Source organism: Phyllobates terribilis, unplaced genomic scaffold (assembly GCF_046119375.1).
Source record: "Phyllobates terribilis strain yellow unplaced genomic scaffold, ASM4611937v1 Scaffold_5__5_contigs__length_657084704, whole genome shotgun sequence".
In the NCBI taxonomy this organism is placed as follows: domain Eukaryota; kingdom Metazoa; phylum Chordata; class Amphibia; order Anura; family Dendrobatidae; genus Phyllobates; species Phyllobates terribilis.
In genome coordinates this window covers 140,847,796-140,867,552 of record NW_027362765.1, presented here as the reverse complement: position 1 = coordinate 140,867,552, position 19,757 = coordinate 140,847,796, and the positions used below count along the sequence as shown (strand labels likewise).

General features: G+C 40.2%; 1 protein-coding gene across 2 annotated transcripts in view; it reads left to right on the top strand.

Moving 5' to 3' along the window:
- SLC13A3 (solute carrier family 13 member 3) overlaps positions 1–19,454 on the top strand; it is a 44,112-nt gene extending 24,658 nt beyond the window's left edge. For both annotated transcript variants that reach the window (XM_073683076.1, XM_073683075.1), the window contains exons 5-13: positions 2,808–2,993; positions 4,344–4,469; positions 4,567–4,662; positions 5,493–5,597; positions 9,114–9,211; positions 13,750–13,862; positions 14,125–14,286; positions 15,256–15,393; positions 15,521–19,454. In XM_073683076.1, the coding sequence (XP_073539177.1) occupies positions 2,808–2,993; positions 4,344–4,469; positions 4,567–4,662; positions 5,493–5,597; positions 9,114–9,211; positions 13,750–13,862; positions 14,125–14,286; positions 15,256–15,393; positions 15,521–15,694 (1,198 nt within the window). In that variant the 3' untranslated portion in view covers positions 15,695–19,454. The remainder of the gene's footprint in view (positions 1–2,807; positions 2,994–4,343; positions 4,470–4,566; positions 4,663–5,492; positions 5,598–9,113; positions 9,212–13,749; positions 13,863–14,124; positions 14,287–15,255; positions 15,394–15,520) is intronic.
- Positions 19,455–19,757: the final 303 nt, after the last annotated feature.

The window sequence follows — 19,757 nt, the reverse complement described above, 5'->3', positions numbered from 1 at the left end:
TAAGGGGCTGTGTGAGACCATGCTATATATAGGGGGCTGTGTGGGGGCACATGCTGTATAAAGGGGACTGTGTGGGGGCTCATGCTGTATATTGGAGGCTATTTGGAGGCTCATAATGTATATAGGAGGCTATGTGGGGGCTCATGTTGTATATTGGACGCTCATACTGTATATAGGGGCTGTGTGGGGGCTCATACTGTATATTAGAGGTTATGTGGGGGCTCATGCTGCATATAGGAAGGATGTGTGGAGACATGCTGTATATAAAGGATGTCAGTATACTGCTCAATATTAAGTGATAAAATAAATATAAAATAATAATTAGAATTGTCAATATGTTAATATTAATATTGAGTATAATTAATTTCAGCCTATAGGTTTGGTCATTCAAAACAGTCATGTTCTCCCATGTAGCCCCTGGGGAAAATTAATTTCCCACGCCTGGTGTAGAGTCTATATATGATGTCATTAAAATTATTTAAAATAATAATAATAAAATATTTATATTTGTGGATCTGCTAGGACTGGAGACCCTATCTTGGGTTTTCAATGGTTTCATTTAACCATTCAGGTGCCAGTGTGGATTGGTTTTAATCATTTATTTATTGTTTTAAGCCGTGTATAAGTTACTTCCATCCTCTATATAAGGGAGGAGACTCTGTATAACTTACTATACCTGATGAAGGAGTCAACCTGACATCGAAATGCATTGCATGAATAGAGATCTGGAGAAAATACACCCTTATCTTCAGTTCACCGCACTTTTTCTTATTTGGTTTGAATAGGATTTGATTTTGTGCTGTAATGGACATAGCTTTGCCATGGATAAAATAAAACTTTTTGTGTCCCGATTTAGGATATGTTCACACTGAGTTTTTTGAGGAGTATTTGAAGTAGAAACTGAGTGGAAACTCTCCAAATCCTCCTTAAAAACTTGAAGTTTCCGCTTCAAAAACTCAGCGGAAATCAATGTGTACATACCTTCAAATAAGAATTATGGTTAGAACCAGAAGAATGGATCGCTTACTTGTTACAGGGCTTCATGGATTTCAAAACCTTAAGCCATTAAAAGAACATACAAAAGATGGAACATATGCACAGCAAGTCATTTTGACATTGCAGTGCATACCGTATGTTCCTTCTTTTTGATGTTTTTCAAATGCTGTTTTCAGGCTGGTTCCTGGCGGAATCCGCGTGAAAAAGACGTGTGCACATACTCTAGCCAAGAAAATGGTAGTCATTTGATTTCAGGGTTGTCAACTGTCCAGAAATTCCCACACAGTTCACTTGTTTTTTTTTTGTCCATTAAGAAAAATGTTTTAAATCTGTCCAGAAAAAAAATAAAAATTTAGTTGGAAACAAAACTTCAGTTAATTTTCCCCCAAATCATACAACAGCCGCCATCAGCAAACAGAAGAATGGGAGAACTCTAATACATTGTAACAATCCCTGCGAGCAGCTCCATATGCATCGTCCTATTGCAATTTGCTGCATGTATGGCGATCTGCCCGTGTAAACAATGAAGGGGATGTGACACTGCTTGCTACATTGCTCACTAGGGGTCCATGAGATTGTGTGCCCACTAATCAAAGACTGATATCTTACTAAAGTGCAAGGCTTGTTACAAAAGACCACATGGTAGCAAGCCTTGCAGCTGTGGGAGCATTGCTGAGACAGATGGTTCTATTTAATGAAAGTCAGCAGATTTTTTTTTAACATGGGGGAAGAATGAAAAAAATAAATAAACAAGTAAATATAATCAATAACATTTCATGCCACAGTGCTTAAAACATTCTCATCATAGGCCTAATTCTACACTCGTACTTCCTTTTCTTCTACATATTGATCATGCTCTAATCTGAGCAAAAGGTCATTGTGGATGGAGGGAGAGGAGGTGAGCTGTGACCATCACAAGTTGTGAATGGTGGATCCTGTATGATCAGTTATTCAGAGACTGCCGAGTAGTCTTCTGCACAGAACCGGAAGTGTAAGTCTAGCATGTGGGAAAATAGCAAGATTCCTGTTTTCATTTATATTGATAGTAAGATGGAAAATTAAAAAGTAAGTATTACATTTTTCTGAAAAATTATATTTTGCTAAAAACCTGATTTTTTAAGCAATAATCATTCTTCGAGGAGACATTCCTTCTAAAAGAAGAAACAAGTAATGTATAGTTTTCTTATCATGTCGCTGGCTCTGAGAGTGAATGCAGCAAGGACGGTTCTATAGAATCTAGATATGGATCTTACGCCTTTGTGTGACACTTCCCACTAATTCCAGAAAGAGATTAGGAAGGAATGAGAAATAAAAGTTAATGATAGTTTAAACAGGACAATGGGGGCGGACAGAGCCATGTAATAGAGATTATTCGGTGCTGAAGGTACGATTGTGAAACTGATCCTGACTGGGTGTTCTCAAGTAGTGTACCCAAAAATTCACATATACATGTTCTGCTGCATTTTTTTTTATCATCTATCTATCTATCTATCTATCTATCTATCTATCTATCTATCTATCTATCTATCTATCTATCTATCTATCTATCTATCTATCTATCTATCTATCTCTACCCACCTGTACATTTTTAAAGGGGCCATAGAGCTTTTTCATTGCTCATTTATCCATCCACTGAGCAGTTGTTTGTCAGCCAAGTCAATGACTAATGCCATTCTTGTACCCATACAATCGGCATACTGAGATATACGGTAAACCATTAGTCAGCCACCTGCGGCCTCCATACTTCTTTCCTAATGCCATAGAGTTTTGTAAACTTTACTAATAAAATCCATATGTCATTATTTCTAAAGCAAAGAAGCCCAAGAGAAGGTGGACATACCCACTGAGAATCATGCGGACATGGAGAAAGAGCGTGAATATCAAAATAGGATCTGGAAGGCATTTCTTATCTCTATCCCGTACTCAGCCAGTATTGGAGGAACCGCCACCCTCACTGGGACAGCACCAAACCTCATTCTTCTTGGACAACTGAGAAGGTGTTATATATACGATAATTCTCAAAGGGAAGCAATTATCAGAAAATGGCCTATTGTTAAAATTAGGTTTCAATGTTAAAGAGAACCTGTCAGCAAGATTTTGTAATGTAAAGCCTTTAAAGGCATGGCTGTAGTGGCACTGTAATACTGATTACATTGATACCTTTGATGAAGAATCCACTTTGTGGTTCTTCTATAATCACCATTTGAAGGCAGTGGCGGTGGAGAATCATAGACAGGGAGGAGAAGACCCAGTGCACAGTCCGACCCCTGTGCACCGAATCAATATTAGAGCGCCTTTACAGCCATGTCTTTATGTTACATTACAAAATTGTGCTGACAGGTTCTCTTTAAATGTAATTATTTATTTATTTTTTGGCAATTTTTTTTCTTTTTTTACACCTCACATTCTGTATTAAAAATAAAAAAATATAACTTCGCATTTTTCACACTGGCAAGTGTGGCTTTTTTAGACTCTAAATGCCTGATTCATCAAAGCTTTTATGTACTGGTGTAAAAAGCTTTGAAAAGTTGCATAATTTTGGCAAAACTTGAAGCTGTGCTAAAATGTTGCTACTTTTGGCATTCTCCCACCATTTTCATCTGACTCTGACAAAGTAGGCAGGACGGGGACATGGCGACCACCACTCGTCAAATTCATGATGAGCAGCGGTATTCACTATGCCATGAATCTTACTCCAGCAGGCACTGGAGTGGGATTTGAGGTGTGCGCCTCTTCATGAATCAGGAGCATCTGACTCCAGTACATCTCCTCATCAAGACCGACGTGAATAACGCTGTTTTTGATAATTCTGCCCAAACTTCCTATTGGTCCAGGAAACAACACATGTGCATAGCCACAATGGTCAGATCCTGACCTTATCTTTTACTGTATATTGAAGTGTCTAATGAGCATGTGCAAATGTGAAGGGAGGGACGTCACCTATTGTGATTGGTGGATCCTGTGCTATCAGCTGTGTGTAGAGGTGTCACCGGTTATTGTAATCCTGCCTCTGATGATAAAGAGCCTGCTGTAAACTCTTCTTGAAAGGAAGCATTAGTTTAAAGATGCCCAAGTAGCAAGTGTGAAAAATTGTAAGAATACTAATTTTTTTTTAATAAGGCAGTTGTGTATGGCCAACAAATAAAACAGCAAAGAACATATAGGAGCCAATGTAGGCAAACAAGATCCCGTGCCCTGCACGGTTTGTGACATAATGAGTTTGAGTTTGAGTAAGCGTAGTATGATGTGATGTTTAAGTAGCGTTCCTAGCCTCGTGTTACAAACCGTGGTACATATGGCTTTCGAGATGAACAAGAAAAACCTAAACTTTATTTTGTTCTTTCCAGTTATTTCCCGGCTTGTGATGTGATCAATTTTGGATCCTGGTTCGTCTTTGCCTGCCCCCTGATGATTTTATTCCTTATCCTTAGTTGGCTATGGATCTCGATTTTACATGGAGCTATCAGCTTAAGGTATGATGGAAATATTGGCAGTTAACACATTCTTTAAATAGTTTTTTCACTTTGTTTTCCATTAAAAATATTATGTAATTTTCCATTTATCTATCAGCTGCAGAAAGAAGGAGAAGTCTGAGATTAGATCAGATGCAGAAGCCAAAGCAAGAGAAGTAGTAAGGGAAGATTATCGTAAACTCGGACCTATTATGTGAGTAGAAAAAAGCAAGAGTTTAAAAATGTGCCCCAGTTGTACATTTTTCCTTGAACCCCTGCTAGATATGTATAGGAGAACTGTCCCTTTAACTGTTAAAAGGGCCATAGATGAAGTGACACTTTCTTTCACCTGATGAAAAAGTTCAGCTCGGACCTCCTTCCCCTCAATGTAAAACATATTTTTTATATTAACAATTTCTCTGCGTACCCAGAGAAAACATTACTGTAAAGAATGTATAGTACACACACCTGAGCAATGACCAATGGCTATACAATAGTGCTAACCCCATGTCACAGCACCACTGGTGGACACAGGCAAAAAGGGCCCCTGTGCAAGAACAATATATGGGACCTTTGCAGCCCAAGAGCTCCTAAAAATGCAAAATTGCACCTGCTTTGGAGGTAGAAATGGGCCCCCTTACCTCTTGGGCTCCTGTGCAGCAGCACAGGTTGCACCAATGATAAGTCCACCCCTGCACAGCACTACCCATACAACATATCAGCTTCTATTCAATAGTGTTAGTAACAGCAATACCTAATAATTGTGCCATCCATAAAAGTGTCTATTAATAGTGCTCATATATAGTGGCAGCCACGTATACTCTCCAGTATAGTGTCCATAAATAGTACCACTTCCATGCATATTGCTCAAAAAATACCCGTATTGCCCATATAGATAGTGGAATATGGTATCCAAAAAAATAGTGAACTAATTGTTGAAAAACAGTGCATAGCCTATAAAGAAACCAACCTGAGTAATGCCATGGATAGTTTCCATAAATACTTTATATTTAATCCTATAACTAATGTGGTTCTTTTTTTCAGCTTTGCAGAGAAGGCAGTCTTCGTCTTCTTTTGTCTTTTTGCCATCCTCTTGTTCACTAGAGACCCAAAGTTTATTCCTGGATGGGCATCAGCCTTCAGACCCGGGTAAGACAGGAACGGGTAGGCAAGACAAATCACAAGTCTTTGTAGAGATTGGAAGTGTAAAGTCACATGTGGTCAGCGCGGAGAAATCTTTTGATTGGTAAAGCTTAAAGGGGTTTTCCCACAAACAAAATAAATTTTAAAGTTGATTTTTATCAATACATCTTGGAATAATAATAATTTCCACAATTGGATGCATTTAAATAAAATGTCCCTGTGCTGAGATAATCTTATAAATGTGCCCCTGCTGTGTACTGTGTAATGGCCATGTCTGACCGTACAGGAACATAGTCTGATCATACCACACCTCCTGGCCAGGGGAGGAAGGAAAAGAGAATATACAGAGAGGACAGCATGGGGTCACAGCTGATTTTTTTTTTTTAGATAAAGCATTTTCCTGCCTGTTTTTAAAAAATGTTTTACCTCAAAGAAAGAATTATATGCTGTCCTGTGCTGTAATGTCTGTATACTTTTTTACTTACTCCCCTGCCCAGAAGATGTAGTATTATCAGACCATGTTCCTACACAGTCAGAAAAAAACATTACACAGTACATAGCAGGGGCACATACATAAGATTATCTCAGCACAGGAACATTTTTTAAAAAACACATCCAATTGTGGAACTTATTATTCTTCAAAGATCTATTGATTAAAATTGATTTTTTATTTATTTTACTCACTTATATAGCACCATTAATTCCACAGCACTTTACAGACATTATGGGCACTGTCCCCATTGGGGCTCACAATCTAGATTCCCTATCAGTATGTCTTTGGAGTGTGAGAGGAAACCGGAGACCCCGGAGGAAACCCACGCAAACACAGGGAGAACATACAAACTACTTGCAGATGTTGTCCTTTGTGGGATTTGAACCCAGGACCCCAGAGCTGCAGTGCTAACTGCTGAGCCACTGAACTTTGTTTGTGAGATAACCCCTTTAAAAAGGTATTTCAGTGTCCAAAAAATATTACCTCTCATCCGCTGGATAGGAGATAATTTTAGACCGGCCTGGGGTTCATAGCTGGTACCCTCACTGATTGACAGAATGGGGGACCTATGTTTCCCTGTTCCTCCTTGGTTCTCTGCTTTCCGCAGAACTACGGCAAGGATTTGTTGAATGGAGTTATATTTTCCCTGCAGCCACTAGCTTCCAGTCATAGGGTGCATGGGGCTGTAACAGTCACCGCTCACAAAACACTGAGCTTGCTTTAATCATGCCCCTGCACTTTGATTGACCGCCTGATCCGCAGCGTATGTGGATGTAGAGCATGCTGTCAGTCAAGGTGCAGGGGGGCGGGTGATTAAAGCGCTCACACTATTTAGTGAGTGATGGCCATGACCACTCCCTGCATCACCCTGATGCTTGAAAGGGAAGAGCTACAGGGAGATTATAACTTAATTTTCTCCCTGTAGCTGCTGTTTCAGTTATACTGCCAAACATGGCTGTCCCCTTAATGCATGCAGGTTACCCCCTCGCGTCACACCCAGCATCCAATGAATGGGGAGAGGCAGAGCACGTGGTGGATGCCGGGTATGATGTGGGGGATTAACCCCGCCCACAGCCTGGCATCCACTGTGGAACCAGGAAGAAAAAGACCCTCGGCTGCTGCCCACACTTGTCGTGACGTCAGCGGATGTCAGAGCCGGATGCAGCCGGGGTCTCGTGATGCCTGTGAGCGGCCAGTGATAGCGCCGCTCACAGGCATTATCTGCAAAGGAAGGTATTTACAAAAAGTCTTAGGGGCCCCGGGGGGGATACATTGGGAGGGGGGTAATCTAAAGTAGTGGACAACCCCTTTAAATGGTGTGATTGCTAGTGCCCATCAGCCTCCTGGTATGCGATGGGTTACCATGCCAGCCAAGGGCCTCCTGAAGGCCTTGGTTGCTGCCATCTTGGTACTCCTGTGACGGTAAACCATAGGTTGTTCTCTACTTTTTACGATTGCCCCAATGGATTTACCCTGTAATTATAAGTCTTTTTGTAATTACCTTTGGTAGTCTTTATTGCCTGTGAGCGGCGCTATCCTTGGCTGCTCACAGACATCACGTGACCCCCGACGGCAGCCAGCTCTTCCTTCCGCTGGTGTCACGTCAAGTGAGGTGTGACATCAGTGACGTGGTCTCCACGGTGGATGCTGGGCGCTGTGGGCGGGGTTACCCCGCGCGCCACATTCAGCATCCACCGCGTGCTTTCCAAATGTATGAGGAGAGGGAGAGCGCGCGGTGGATGCTGGATGTGATGCGCAGGGAAACCCCGTCCACAGCCCAGGAGCCACCGCGGAATGCAGCACTGAGTCACTCCCGGCTGCAGCTGGAACTTGACGCGACATCAGCGGATGTCAGAGCCGGCTGCAGCCGGGGCTCATGTGATGCCTGTGAGCGGCCAGTGATAGCGCCGCTCACAGGCAATAAAGACTACCAAAGGTAATTACAAAAAACTTATAATCACAGGGTAAATACATTGGGGCAATCGTAAAAAGTAGTGGACAACTCCTTTAACTTCATTTAACTTCATGGGCGATCACGATTTGAGACCACGATTTATACTTTGTACTGCAACACTGTTATTGCAAAATATAGTATATTAAAAAAGTATACGTATAGTATAATCGATCAGACGATCGCAGATTAAAGTCCTCCAAGGAGACTAAAAAATAGGGTAAAACATTTAAAGAAAAAAAGTTTTTAACAATGTTAAAATAGTTTAAAGAAAATCTAAAGTCGAATCACTCTCTTTTCAACGGAAAAACACAAATATTACAGGTATCGGAAAATATCTCTATAACTCCCTCACCCCTCAATTTTATTAAATAAAAAATAATCTATGCAAGGATGCTATTATTATATAATCGTGTTTCCTTGTCATACCTAAAAAAAAACCTGAAAACAATGATGGAATTGCATTTTTTATTACAATTTCATCCCACTTAAAACTATTTTTCCATTTTTCAGTTAAAAATATGGTAATGTGAATGATGTAACTACAACTAGTTTCGCAAAAAAAAAAAAACCCTCACATTGCTATGACATGGAAAAATGTAAATGTAAAAATGAGAATTACCTGTGGAATCAAGGGGTTAAAACACTATTTACTTGCGGATTACCATATTTGCAGCTAAATAGCATTTTTGTAGGTGACAGGTACTTTAAAAAGCGTCATAGAAAAAATCCCTGCGTTATGATCCGCCACTCATACTTGCAGAATTTTCAGTTAATTTTTTCCATGGAGTGTTCCTTGAAGGTCATGGTTTCTATTATTGTACAGCACCAATAAAGTAGCCCCACATGTACCATACATTCAGTCCTGACAGTATTATCTAATCTTACCTTAAGTGACCTCTTGCTGGTGATGAGGAATTACATGCCCATGAGCCTGATGGAGGGGGCCATTAGCACTTGGGTATAAATCATATTCACCAGGCCAACCGCAGCAGCGGACCAGGGGTGTTGTTAAAAGTGTTAATCTGCTTTGCTTAAATCTAAGTAATGCCCTAATTTAATGAATTCTGACTGGCAGGTTCACCTCCGACGCGGTCACTGGAATTACTATCTCCATTATTTTATTTTTCTTCCCCTCTGAAAAGCCTTCATTGTCATGGTGGTTCGATCTTAAAGGTAAAAGAGAGATTTTTTTTCTGACATTTTATCTGATTATGGTATAATTTAACTGTCTAAAACTGAGGATTTCTAATATATATTTTCTGCATCAGATTGAAGTCAATTTTCCAGTTTGGTCAGAACTGGTTTAGGCTGTCAATAGAGTAACTTATAACCATGGATTCAATAGCAAAACCTGGGGCGTCACTCCACTATGATCACCTGCAGAAGCCAGTCTCCAGTCTGTGCCATATCACAGTGATGTCACAATCTAAGAGATAATGCACATAGTAGTTTTTACGGCATTTAGATAATATACATAGTATTGTCATAGTAAAGGGATAACTAATAAAATGAAATGACTGACATCACAGCGATGTCACAGTAATGGGATAATGCAAAACATAAACTCACAGTCACTCATGTCACAATATATGGACAATCTACTGAATGATTGGAAAGAAACAATGATGTCACAGTCTGCACAAAATATCGCACACGAATAATGAAATCATGTCACAGTACAAGGTTAATGTATAGAATGATGTCACAGCACAAGAAGAAGGCACATCACTGAAAAAATGCACATACAGTGGGGAAAACAAGTATTTGATACACTGACGATTTTGCAAGTTTCCCCACTGACAAAGAATGGAGAGGTCTGTAATTTTTATCGTAGGTACACTTCACCTGTGAGGACAGAATCTAAAAAGAAAAAACTGAAAATCACATTGTATGATTTTTACATAATTAATTTGCATTTTATTGCACGAAATAAGTATTTGATACAATGGAAAAACAGAAGTTAATATTTGGTACAGAAACCTTTGTTTGCAATTACAGAGGTCAGATATTTCCTGTAGTTCTTGGCCAAGTTTGCACACACTGCAGCAGGGATTTTGGCCCACTCCTCCATACAGATCTTCTCCAGATCTTTCAGGTTTTGGGGCTGTCTCTGGGCAACATTGAGTTTCAGCTCCCTGCAAAGATTTTCTACTGTGTTCAGGTCTGGAGACTGGCTAGGCCACTCCAGGATCTTGAAAAGCTTCTTAGTTGGCTTGACTGTGTCTTTCGGGTCATTGTCATGCTTGAAGACCCAGCCACGACTCATCTCTAATGCTATTACTGAGGGAAGGAGATTGTTGGCAAAAATCTCGCGATATGTGACCCCATCCATCCTCCTTTCAATACGGTGCAGTCGTCCTGTCCCCATTGCAGAAAACACCCCCAAAGTATGATGTTTCCCCCACTATGCTTCACGGTTGTGATGGTGTTCTTTGGGTTTTACTCATCCTTCTTCTTTCTCCAAACACAGCGAGTGGAGTTGATACCAAAAAGTTTTATTTTGGTCTCATCAGTTCACATGACCTTCTCCCATGCCTCCTCTGGATCATCCAGATGGTCATTAGCAAACTTCAAACAGACCTGGACAAGTGGTGGCGTGAGTAGAGGGACCTTGCGTGCCCCGCAGGATTTTAATCCATGACGGTGTAGTGTGTTACTAACAGTAATATTTGAGACTGTGATCCCAGCTCTCTTCAGGTCATTGACCAGGTCATCTAGTGTAGTTCTGGGCTGATTCCTGACCTTTCTCAGAATCATCCTTACCCCACGTGGCGAGATCTTGCATGGAGTCCCAGACCGAGGAAGATTGACAGTCATCTTGTGTTTCTTCCATTTTCTAATAATTGTGTCAACAGTTGTTGCCTTAAAATCAAGCTACTTGCCTATTGTCCTGTAGCCCATCCCAACCTTGTGCAGGTCTACAATTTTGTCCCTGGTGTCCTTAGACAGCTCTTTGGTCTTGGCCATGGTGGGGAGGTTGGAGTGTGATTGATTGAGTGTGTGGACAGGTGTTTATACAGGTAATGAGTTCAAACAAGGTGCAATTAATACAGGTAATGAGTGGAGAGTAGGAGGGCTTCTTAAAGAAAAACTAACAGGTCTGTTTGAGCCAGAATTTTTGCTGGTTGGTAGGTGATCAAATCTTTATTTCATGCTATAAAATGCAATTTAATTATTTGAAAATCATAGAATGTGATTTTCTGTTTTTTTATTTTTAGATTCTGTCTCTCACAATTGAAGTGTACCTACGATAAAAATGATAGACCTCTCCATTCTTTGTAGGTGGGAAAACATGCAAAATCGGCAGTGTATCAAATACTTATTTTTTTTTCCCCACTGTAGTGATGTGGCAGTATAAACTTAATCTACAGGGTGGGCCATTTATATGGATACACCTAAATTAAATAGGAATGGTTGGTGATATCAACTTCCTGTTTGTGGCACATTAGTATATAGAAGGGGGAAAACTTTTCCAGATGGGCGGTGACCATGGAGGCCATTTTGAAGTCGGCCATTTTGGATCCAACTTTTTTTTTTTCAATGGGAAGAGGGTCATGTGACACATCAAACTTATTGAGAATTTCATAAGAAAAACAAAGGTGTGTTTGGTTTTAACATAACTTTATTCTTTCATGAGTTTTTTACAAGTTTATGACCAGTTATAAAATGTGTTCAAAGTGCTGCCTATTGTGTTGGATTGTCAATGCAACCCTCTTCTCCCACTCTTGACACACTGATAGCAACACCGCAGAAGAAATGCTAGCACAGGCTTCCAGTATCCGTTGTTTCAAATGCTGCACATCTCGTATCTTGATGGTATGGTGTGGTATATGGGGTATAAAGATAGTGGGGCCATTCTTCATCAATGGAAACCTCAATGCCACTGGATATCTGAAATTGCTACATGATGATGTGTTGCCCTGTTTATGCACTGAAGATGGCACGTTCCCTGAGTTTTTAGAAACAAGATGGTGCACCACCACATTATGGGTGTCAGGTCCGAGCATTCCTTCATGAACAGTTTCCTGGAAAGTGGATTGGTCATCGTGGGCCAGTTGAATGGCCACCAAGGTCTCCCGATCTGACCCCCTTAGACTTTTATCTTTGGGGTCATCTGAAGGCAATTGTCTATGCTGTGAAGATATGAGATGTGCAGCATCTGAAACAACGGATACTGGAAGCCTGTGCTAGCATTTCTTCTGCGATGTTGCTATCAGTGTGTCAAGAGTGGCAGAAGAGGGTTGCATTGAAAATCCAACACAATGGGCAGCACTTTGAACACATTTTATAAGTGGTCATAAACTTGTAAAAACTCATGAAAGAATAAAGTTACGTTAAAACCAAGCACACCATTGTTTTTCTTATAAAATTCTCAATAAGTTTGATGTGTCACATGACCCTCTTCCCATCGAAAAAAATAAAGTTGGATCCAAAATGGCTGACTTCAAAATGGCCACCATGGTCACCATCCATCTGGAAAAGTTTTCCCCCTCCCATATATTAATGTGCCACAAACAGGAAGTTGATATCACCAACTATTCCCATTTAATTTTGGTGTATCCATATAAATGGCCCACCCTGTACTAAAATATTAAGTGATAGTAAAGGGATTATACAGTGATGTCACAGTAAAAGGATAATGCATACAATAAAAGCACAAGGAATATACCACACAGTGATGTCACAGCACAAGAAGAAAGCACAGAGTAATGTCACAGCACAGAAAGAATGCTGATGATGTGACAATATAGGGATAACCTACTAAATCATAGTAAAGGGATTTATAAAGTTATGTCACAGGACAAGGATAATGCACACAATAATGTCACATCATAAGGACTGTGCCACACAGTGATATAGTAACACAAGAAGACGGCACAGAGTGATGTCACAGTACAAAAACAATGCTCACGATGATGTGTCAATATAGGGCTAATCTACAAAATCATAATAAGGAATTAAACATTTGTAGTACTACAACGTAGTCCAGGCTGTGTAAGGGCTATTTGACCAAGAAGGAGAGTGATGGGGTGCTACGCCAGATGACCTGGCCTCCACATTCACCAGACGTGAACCCAATCGAGATGGTTTGGGGTGAGCTGGACCGCAGAGTGAAGGCAAAAGGACCAACAAGTGCTAAGCATCTCTGGGAACTCCTTCAAGATTGTTGGAAAACTATTTCCAGTGACTACCTCTTGAAGCTCATCAAGAGAATGCCAAGAGTGTGCAAAGCAGTCATCAAAGCAAAAGGTGGCTACTTTGAAGAACCTAGAATATAAGACATATTTTCAGTTGTTTCACACTTTTTTGTTAACACGCGTGGAATTATATACTTAATTCATAGTTTTGATGCCTTCAGTGTGAATGTACAATTTTCATAGTAATGAAAATACAGAAAAATCTTTAAATGAGAAGGTGTGTCCAAACTTTTGGTCTGTACTGTATATCACAGACAAAACAGAAAAAAACACATAATAATATTATCATACAGGTGTAATGTAAACAGTATTGTCAAACTACAAAGATAGCGTGCAGGTATAATACATATGGTATTGTCACTGTAGAGTAGTAATCAACTAAAAGAAATTACAGTACGAGAATAATGCACACAGTAATGCCACAATGCAAGAATAATGTCCAAAGTAATGTCCATTAGGAAAAGTGTAATCCTATGAAATAATCATTGATAAATTGAATATTACTTTCCGTAGCCCCCAATACAGAAAATAAGCCCTTGCTGTCATGGAAAAAAGCTCAGGAGACTGTACCTTGGAACATCATCTTACTGTTGGGAGGTGGATTTGCCATGGCGAAGGGCTGTGAGGTGAGTGATGATCTGCCCAGCCACATAAAGCATTTACCCTCTTTCACTCATATGATCATTTATCTATTTGGTTGTCTAATGATATGTCTTATACCAGTAGTAATGTGCATGTTGGGTGTTACCACCCTTCTTTTAGACATCTGATTTATCCACATTCACCTTCTTTTGCATGTGTGATCTTTTGTCTATTTGTCTTTCTTACGATACGTCTTATACCAGTAGTAACATATACAGTTTGTCGGTTTTTGCCACTCTCTTTTAGACATCTGGTTTATCCACATGGATTGGAGGCCGCTTGCAGCCCCTTGAAGGCCTTCCACCAGCACTCGCTGTCCTTCTCATTACCATACTGATTGCCTCATTCACAGAATTTGCCAGCAACACAGCCACCATCATTGTTTTCCTTCCTGTCCTGTCTGAGTTGGTGAGTGGGTGAATTCTTAATGGTGACTGGTGGGAGGCATGGTATAGGGCCATTGTTTCCTAGACCATATATTATCGAATTGATGAAGGCTTTTCATAAGAGGTTTTTGAAGTTTTATCTACATTGCATGGCAATCCTTAATATCTTTTGAACAACTGAAAAGTGCTACCCACTCATAAAAAGTAATCCATTGTTCCACCCATGAAAGAAATCCACCCATCAGAGAAAGAAATGGATCTTCCTACCTAACAAACCTGCAGTAACCATCACTTCACTATACCACTGCACGACCAGCTCTACCCTCACCTACTGTATCCTCACCCATCCCTTGTAGATTGTGAGCCCTCGCCGACGAGGTCTTCCCTCCTTCTGTACCAGTCGCCGACTTGTATTGTTCAAGATTATTGTACTTGTTTTTTATTATGTATACCCCTTTTTACATGTAAAGCGCCATAGAATAAATGGCGCTATAATAATAAATAATAATAATAATTCACTCACCAATAAAAGTCAACACACCTATAAAAAAAAGTCCACCCACTAGAAATGATCAAAAAGATTTGTGCTACCCTGCTTCGGTGACCAGTCCAGTCCTCCTTCACTATGTCTCACATGACATCAAGACCTGGTGTCAGTGTGGGCTACTGACTAGGCCTCATGTGACATCACGGGGTCTAGTAAATGCAAAAGGCACCCCAGATGTTGGCCCATGGATGAATTGAAGACTGCCCTGGTCCTGCTTCCATGGAGGACAGGACTGAATGTGCAAATCTTTTTGTTCAACTCTACCATCTATCAAAGATATCCACTCACAAATCAAAGTTTTTCGATTACTCGTTAAAGAAATGTACCCACCCAACAAAGTAATCTGCCCATTCGTCAAGATGACCTACTCACCCATCAAAGAGGTTCTCGCTACCAAAAACATATACACTGAATCTTAAATTAAGTATCTCTTTGCTCTTTCAGGCCATACGTTTGAAGGTAAATCCTTTGTACCTAATGATACCTGGTACTGTTGGCTGTTCATATGCATTCATGCTCCCTGTGTCTACACCTCCCAACTCTATAGCATTTTCCACTGGACATTTGTTGGTAAAAGACATGGTAAGTACATGCAGATGCAGCTATGCATGTCTGTTATGTGAGCAAATAAAAGTTGATGAAATAACTTGATGAGGTTGTCCCGATGTTATTATTTTAAATTACTTTTTTATATTTGTTGTTTTTATAGGCTAGAACTGGACTATTGATGAACCTGATGGGTGTCCTGCTTCTTAGTTTAGCAATGAACACTTGGGCCTCTAGTTTATTCCAGCTGGGCACCTTCCCTGACTGGGTTAATATCCATTCGGACAACACTACTACCTTAGCTGCTACTACGTATAACATGACCACTGGGGGATAACAGTGAGAACCTCACACCTCCATCGACCATGATGACAAAGACTGACATCGTTGACACTAATGTTGAATAAGTTTGCCTGCCACTTCAAAAACAAAATGGCTGCTCTGTAACCTCCACTGGGTCACTTTCAAAGACTACAGTATTTTTGGTATTTGTTAATTTCTATCTAATTGTTACACAATTGTGTATATAGTCCAAAATGCAATAAGATAGCAGTCATATACTGCATATAGGGCTGCATGTATCTGAAGTATCATATACCTCAGGTCAACTGTTCATTCTATGTGAAATCCTCAATGGATCCTTATAGGATGCCATAAATAGGATGAAATACCTTAGGGCATTATAAGGGACCAAGTCCATCTTGAGTAGTAGATTAACTTTTTAGGTGGCATCAAGAAACCTGTCTCTAAGGAAGTGTTAGGAATCAAACTGATGAAGGACTAATCTTGGTCTACTAAAGCTCCTTATAAGTCCAACAGTAGATATCTCTTTAAATGTGTTTTTAAAAGACCCGGTCTGCAAGAAGTCATAGATCTCACCATCAAGGAGATATGTTATCTTCCCTGATGGGTCTTGGCGGTCAGCGTTTCTAACACAAATATTACATCTTGATTTGGTGGTCCAGGTCTCGGAAAGTTAACTGAATGGACCTGTTTGGAATTTACCAAGAAAATAAAGTTCTTTGGATTATTACTAAGAATGACATCTTTCATTATTCTGGTTCCATCAGAGAAGAAAGGACTGGGCGTCTTCATATTTCATGGTGTACGATAAGGGAGGCATGACCCTCAGGATCATTCCTTCTTCCATGTGAGAAGGTAGCCCACTGTAGTCTTTACACATTGGGTCTGATTGGGCCAGAAAGAACCATTTTTCTTCATCACCACAGTCCTGTCATCTGTTGTGTTGACACGTATGTGCCCAGATGCAATGGGGTCTCTAAATAGAAAAATGACTGAGTATTTGTGTACCCTACGTCAGCCTTCACACAATGCGAGTGCTCCATAGCCAAGGTGCATCTGCGATATGGACAAAACTATGCTGACATAGATATTAGCTAAAAACAGTTTCATTGTTAATTGTCAAGCGGTTATGCAGCTAAATAGCATCTTACCACACGGCCATTAACAGTGAATCTGCTTTTAGCAGTCATTTTCATGCATTGGGTCTGTAACATGTGATCCCTGCCTAAATGATGCAATCAAGAAGTGTAGACTTGTAAAATATATTGCGTTGTATTATATGATGTATTATATTGCGTGATTGCATTATTGTTCATAGCTTATTTTGGAAGATTTTAATATGTTGAAATAATTGATGGAAAATGTTATTTTTTTTGTTCATGTTTGATATTTTGATTGTGGAAAGTTTTATCCAATATATTTCATAAATTACTGCGATGTGTAGGCTTCATTCAATTAAACATAATGCAGCCAAATTTTAGGGCCAGACTGCGAACTACCTGCAGGTCAAGTGAATTGAACTAAAGCCGGCCATACACATGAGATGACTGTCGGCCGAATGATGCTTTGGCTGATCGTTCTGCTGGTAGCCATCACGCTCCTGTGATCTCTATGAGAGAGCCGCTGCCAGACATGTTTGACAGTGGCTTATCTCAGAGAGAACAAAAGGATCAGCAATTTGAAGTCGGACATGCTGGATCTTGAGCTCCCCGATAACCAGTTGTCCAGGACCCCCACACACATTAGTCAGTTGCCCAAACCCATCGATATTGGCAAGTTCAGCCGACATTAGTCTAATATGTATGAGGGGCTTCAGATTTAGTTTAATTCACTTGAACGATAGGGAATTGGGTGTTGGGTATGTAATGTGTCTGCCTTATGATATATCAATGGGGCATTTTTTGTGGGTTTCAATCTTGATGGCTGCTATTGTAGACATTCCTTGTACAGTATTTGGTGACTATATTCTGCTATAGATCTGTATGGTGTTTATATTTGTATTTATCATGTTCTTTATGTTTAGTGGGGGGACAAAACCTTAAAAGGAGTCAGTCAGCCCCTAAGCACATTTTAAGCTAACTACATTGCCACATAGGGGGCTTAACCCTATTAAATATTATAAATTCTAAATATTTTTAGTTTACTAATATTTTCTCCCATTGTGTAGAAAAAAGCTCTTTATTCAATGTGCAAATTCAGGTGCATAATGCGCGCTTGGCGTGGCTGAGCAGTTCAGTACACTGTCCCATACACTGATTTAGCATGCCTAACTGCCTCTCATGTTGATTGATAGCGATCGCTTGCCCAGGACGAGAACTATCTGAAGAGAAAACTTCATGCAAGCGCTTACTGTTTGAGCAGCAGAGCGCCCTCTCACGCACCCCTCTCTTATCTCCGCTCCAGCACTGATACAGACACGCTCACATAGCCCTGTACGGTAATGACTCCTAGGAGTCCGAAACGCGTAAGGCTATGTTCACACATCATGGGTTTTTTCAGCGTTTTTTTATGCAAATTTTCAGCTGCGTTTTGCAGCACCAGCAAAGTCTATGAGAAACCAGAATTCTCTGTTCACACATCATGGTTTTTTTTTGTTCAGGATTTTGTACCTTGCTTGTTTTTTTTGGAAACTAGAGCATGTCTCTCATTGTTTTTTCAGCATTTTTTCACCCATAGGAAGTAAGGAGTGGTGAAAAAAACGCTGAAAAAAACGCATCAAAATTTGTATCAGCGTTTTTGATGGCAAAATAGAATGGGGTTCTTTTTTTTTTCACAGAACTTCATGTACATGTATAAAAAGACACTGAAAAAACGCTGAAAAAATGCACCAAAAGCGCATCAAAAAAGCACCAAAACTGCAAGAAAAATCCTGAACAAAATGCCGTTGAAGATCAGGTTTTGCCGCAGAAAATTGACACAAAAAAAAAAAGCATGATGTGTGAAGATAACCTAAGCCTGTCATATACGTTTTTCTTCCTTGTATGATTTTTATCAACATTTTATGTAGGATGGTTATTTAATAAAGTCAAAGTTTTTATATGTATTTTTCTTACAGTGCTGGATTGCAACTTTTTTCTTCTACAATACTTTCTACTTGAGGATACCAGCCTGTAGATTTACGAGCATCGTTCTCAAAGAGATACTTTTACATTTCTCATTGTGGTGGTGAGTTGATATACCCCTTTTTTTGGAAGCCCTCTCTCATCTCTACTGTAGCTGCTACTCTGTGTAGCGAGCGGCTATAGAAAAGATGAGAGAGTGCTGTGTGCGTGAGCGCTCCGGCACTAAACAGTGAGCGCTCCGACACTAAACAGTGAGCGCTCCGACACTAAACAGTGAGCGCTCCGGCACTAAACAGTGAGCGCTCCGACACTAAACAGTGAGCGCTCCGGCACTAAACAGCGCTCCGGCACTAAACAGTGAGCGCTCCGACACTAAACAGTGAGCGCTCCGGCACTAAACAGTGAGCGCTCCGACACTAAACAGTGAGCGCTCCGGCACTAAACAGTGAGCGCTCCGGCACTAAACAGTGAGCGCTCCGGCACTAAACAGTGAGCGCATGCACAAAGTTTTCATTTCTACACAACATAAGGAACATCTATTAAACTAAAAGTATGCATTTAATAGGGAATAAAGCTCCTCTATGGCTATGCAGTTTGTTATAAATGTGTTTGGGGGTTGACTGATTTCCTTTAATAGGGGTTCAACTGTCCGAGGGTGAGTTGTATCATACAACACAGCTCATGGATAAGAGTGGCGCTGTTTTTCCAAACAAACCTTTAAATATGAACATTAAGTGGAGAAATAAATTAAATTATTGCTACATTGATTGTGCTTTATTGATTTTGATGAAAAATCCTCTAATCTAGAATCTGATGTTCCAGAATTCCTGGTAATCTGATATTGCACATAGGGTCTTGCAAGCTTTCTCTGGAGGTGTGGTGGTCATAGGCCTCCTATGTGGTGACTCTGCCATCATGGCTAGCTGACTCCAGGAGCTGGCACTGGTCCTCTGTAAGAGCTGCTAAAATCCTGCATCCACTTAATATCAATCTACAATCTTCCAGTGGTGCTTAATTATCCAGAATTCCATATAT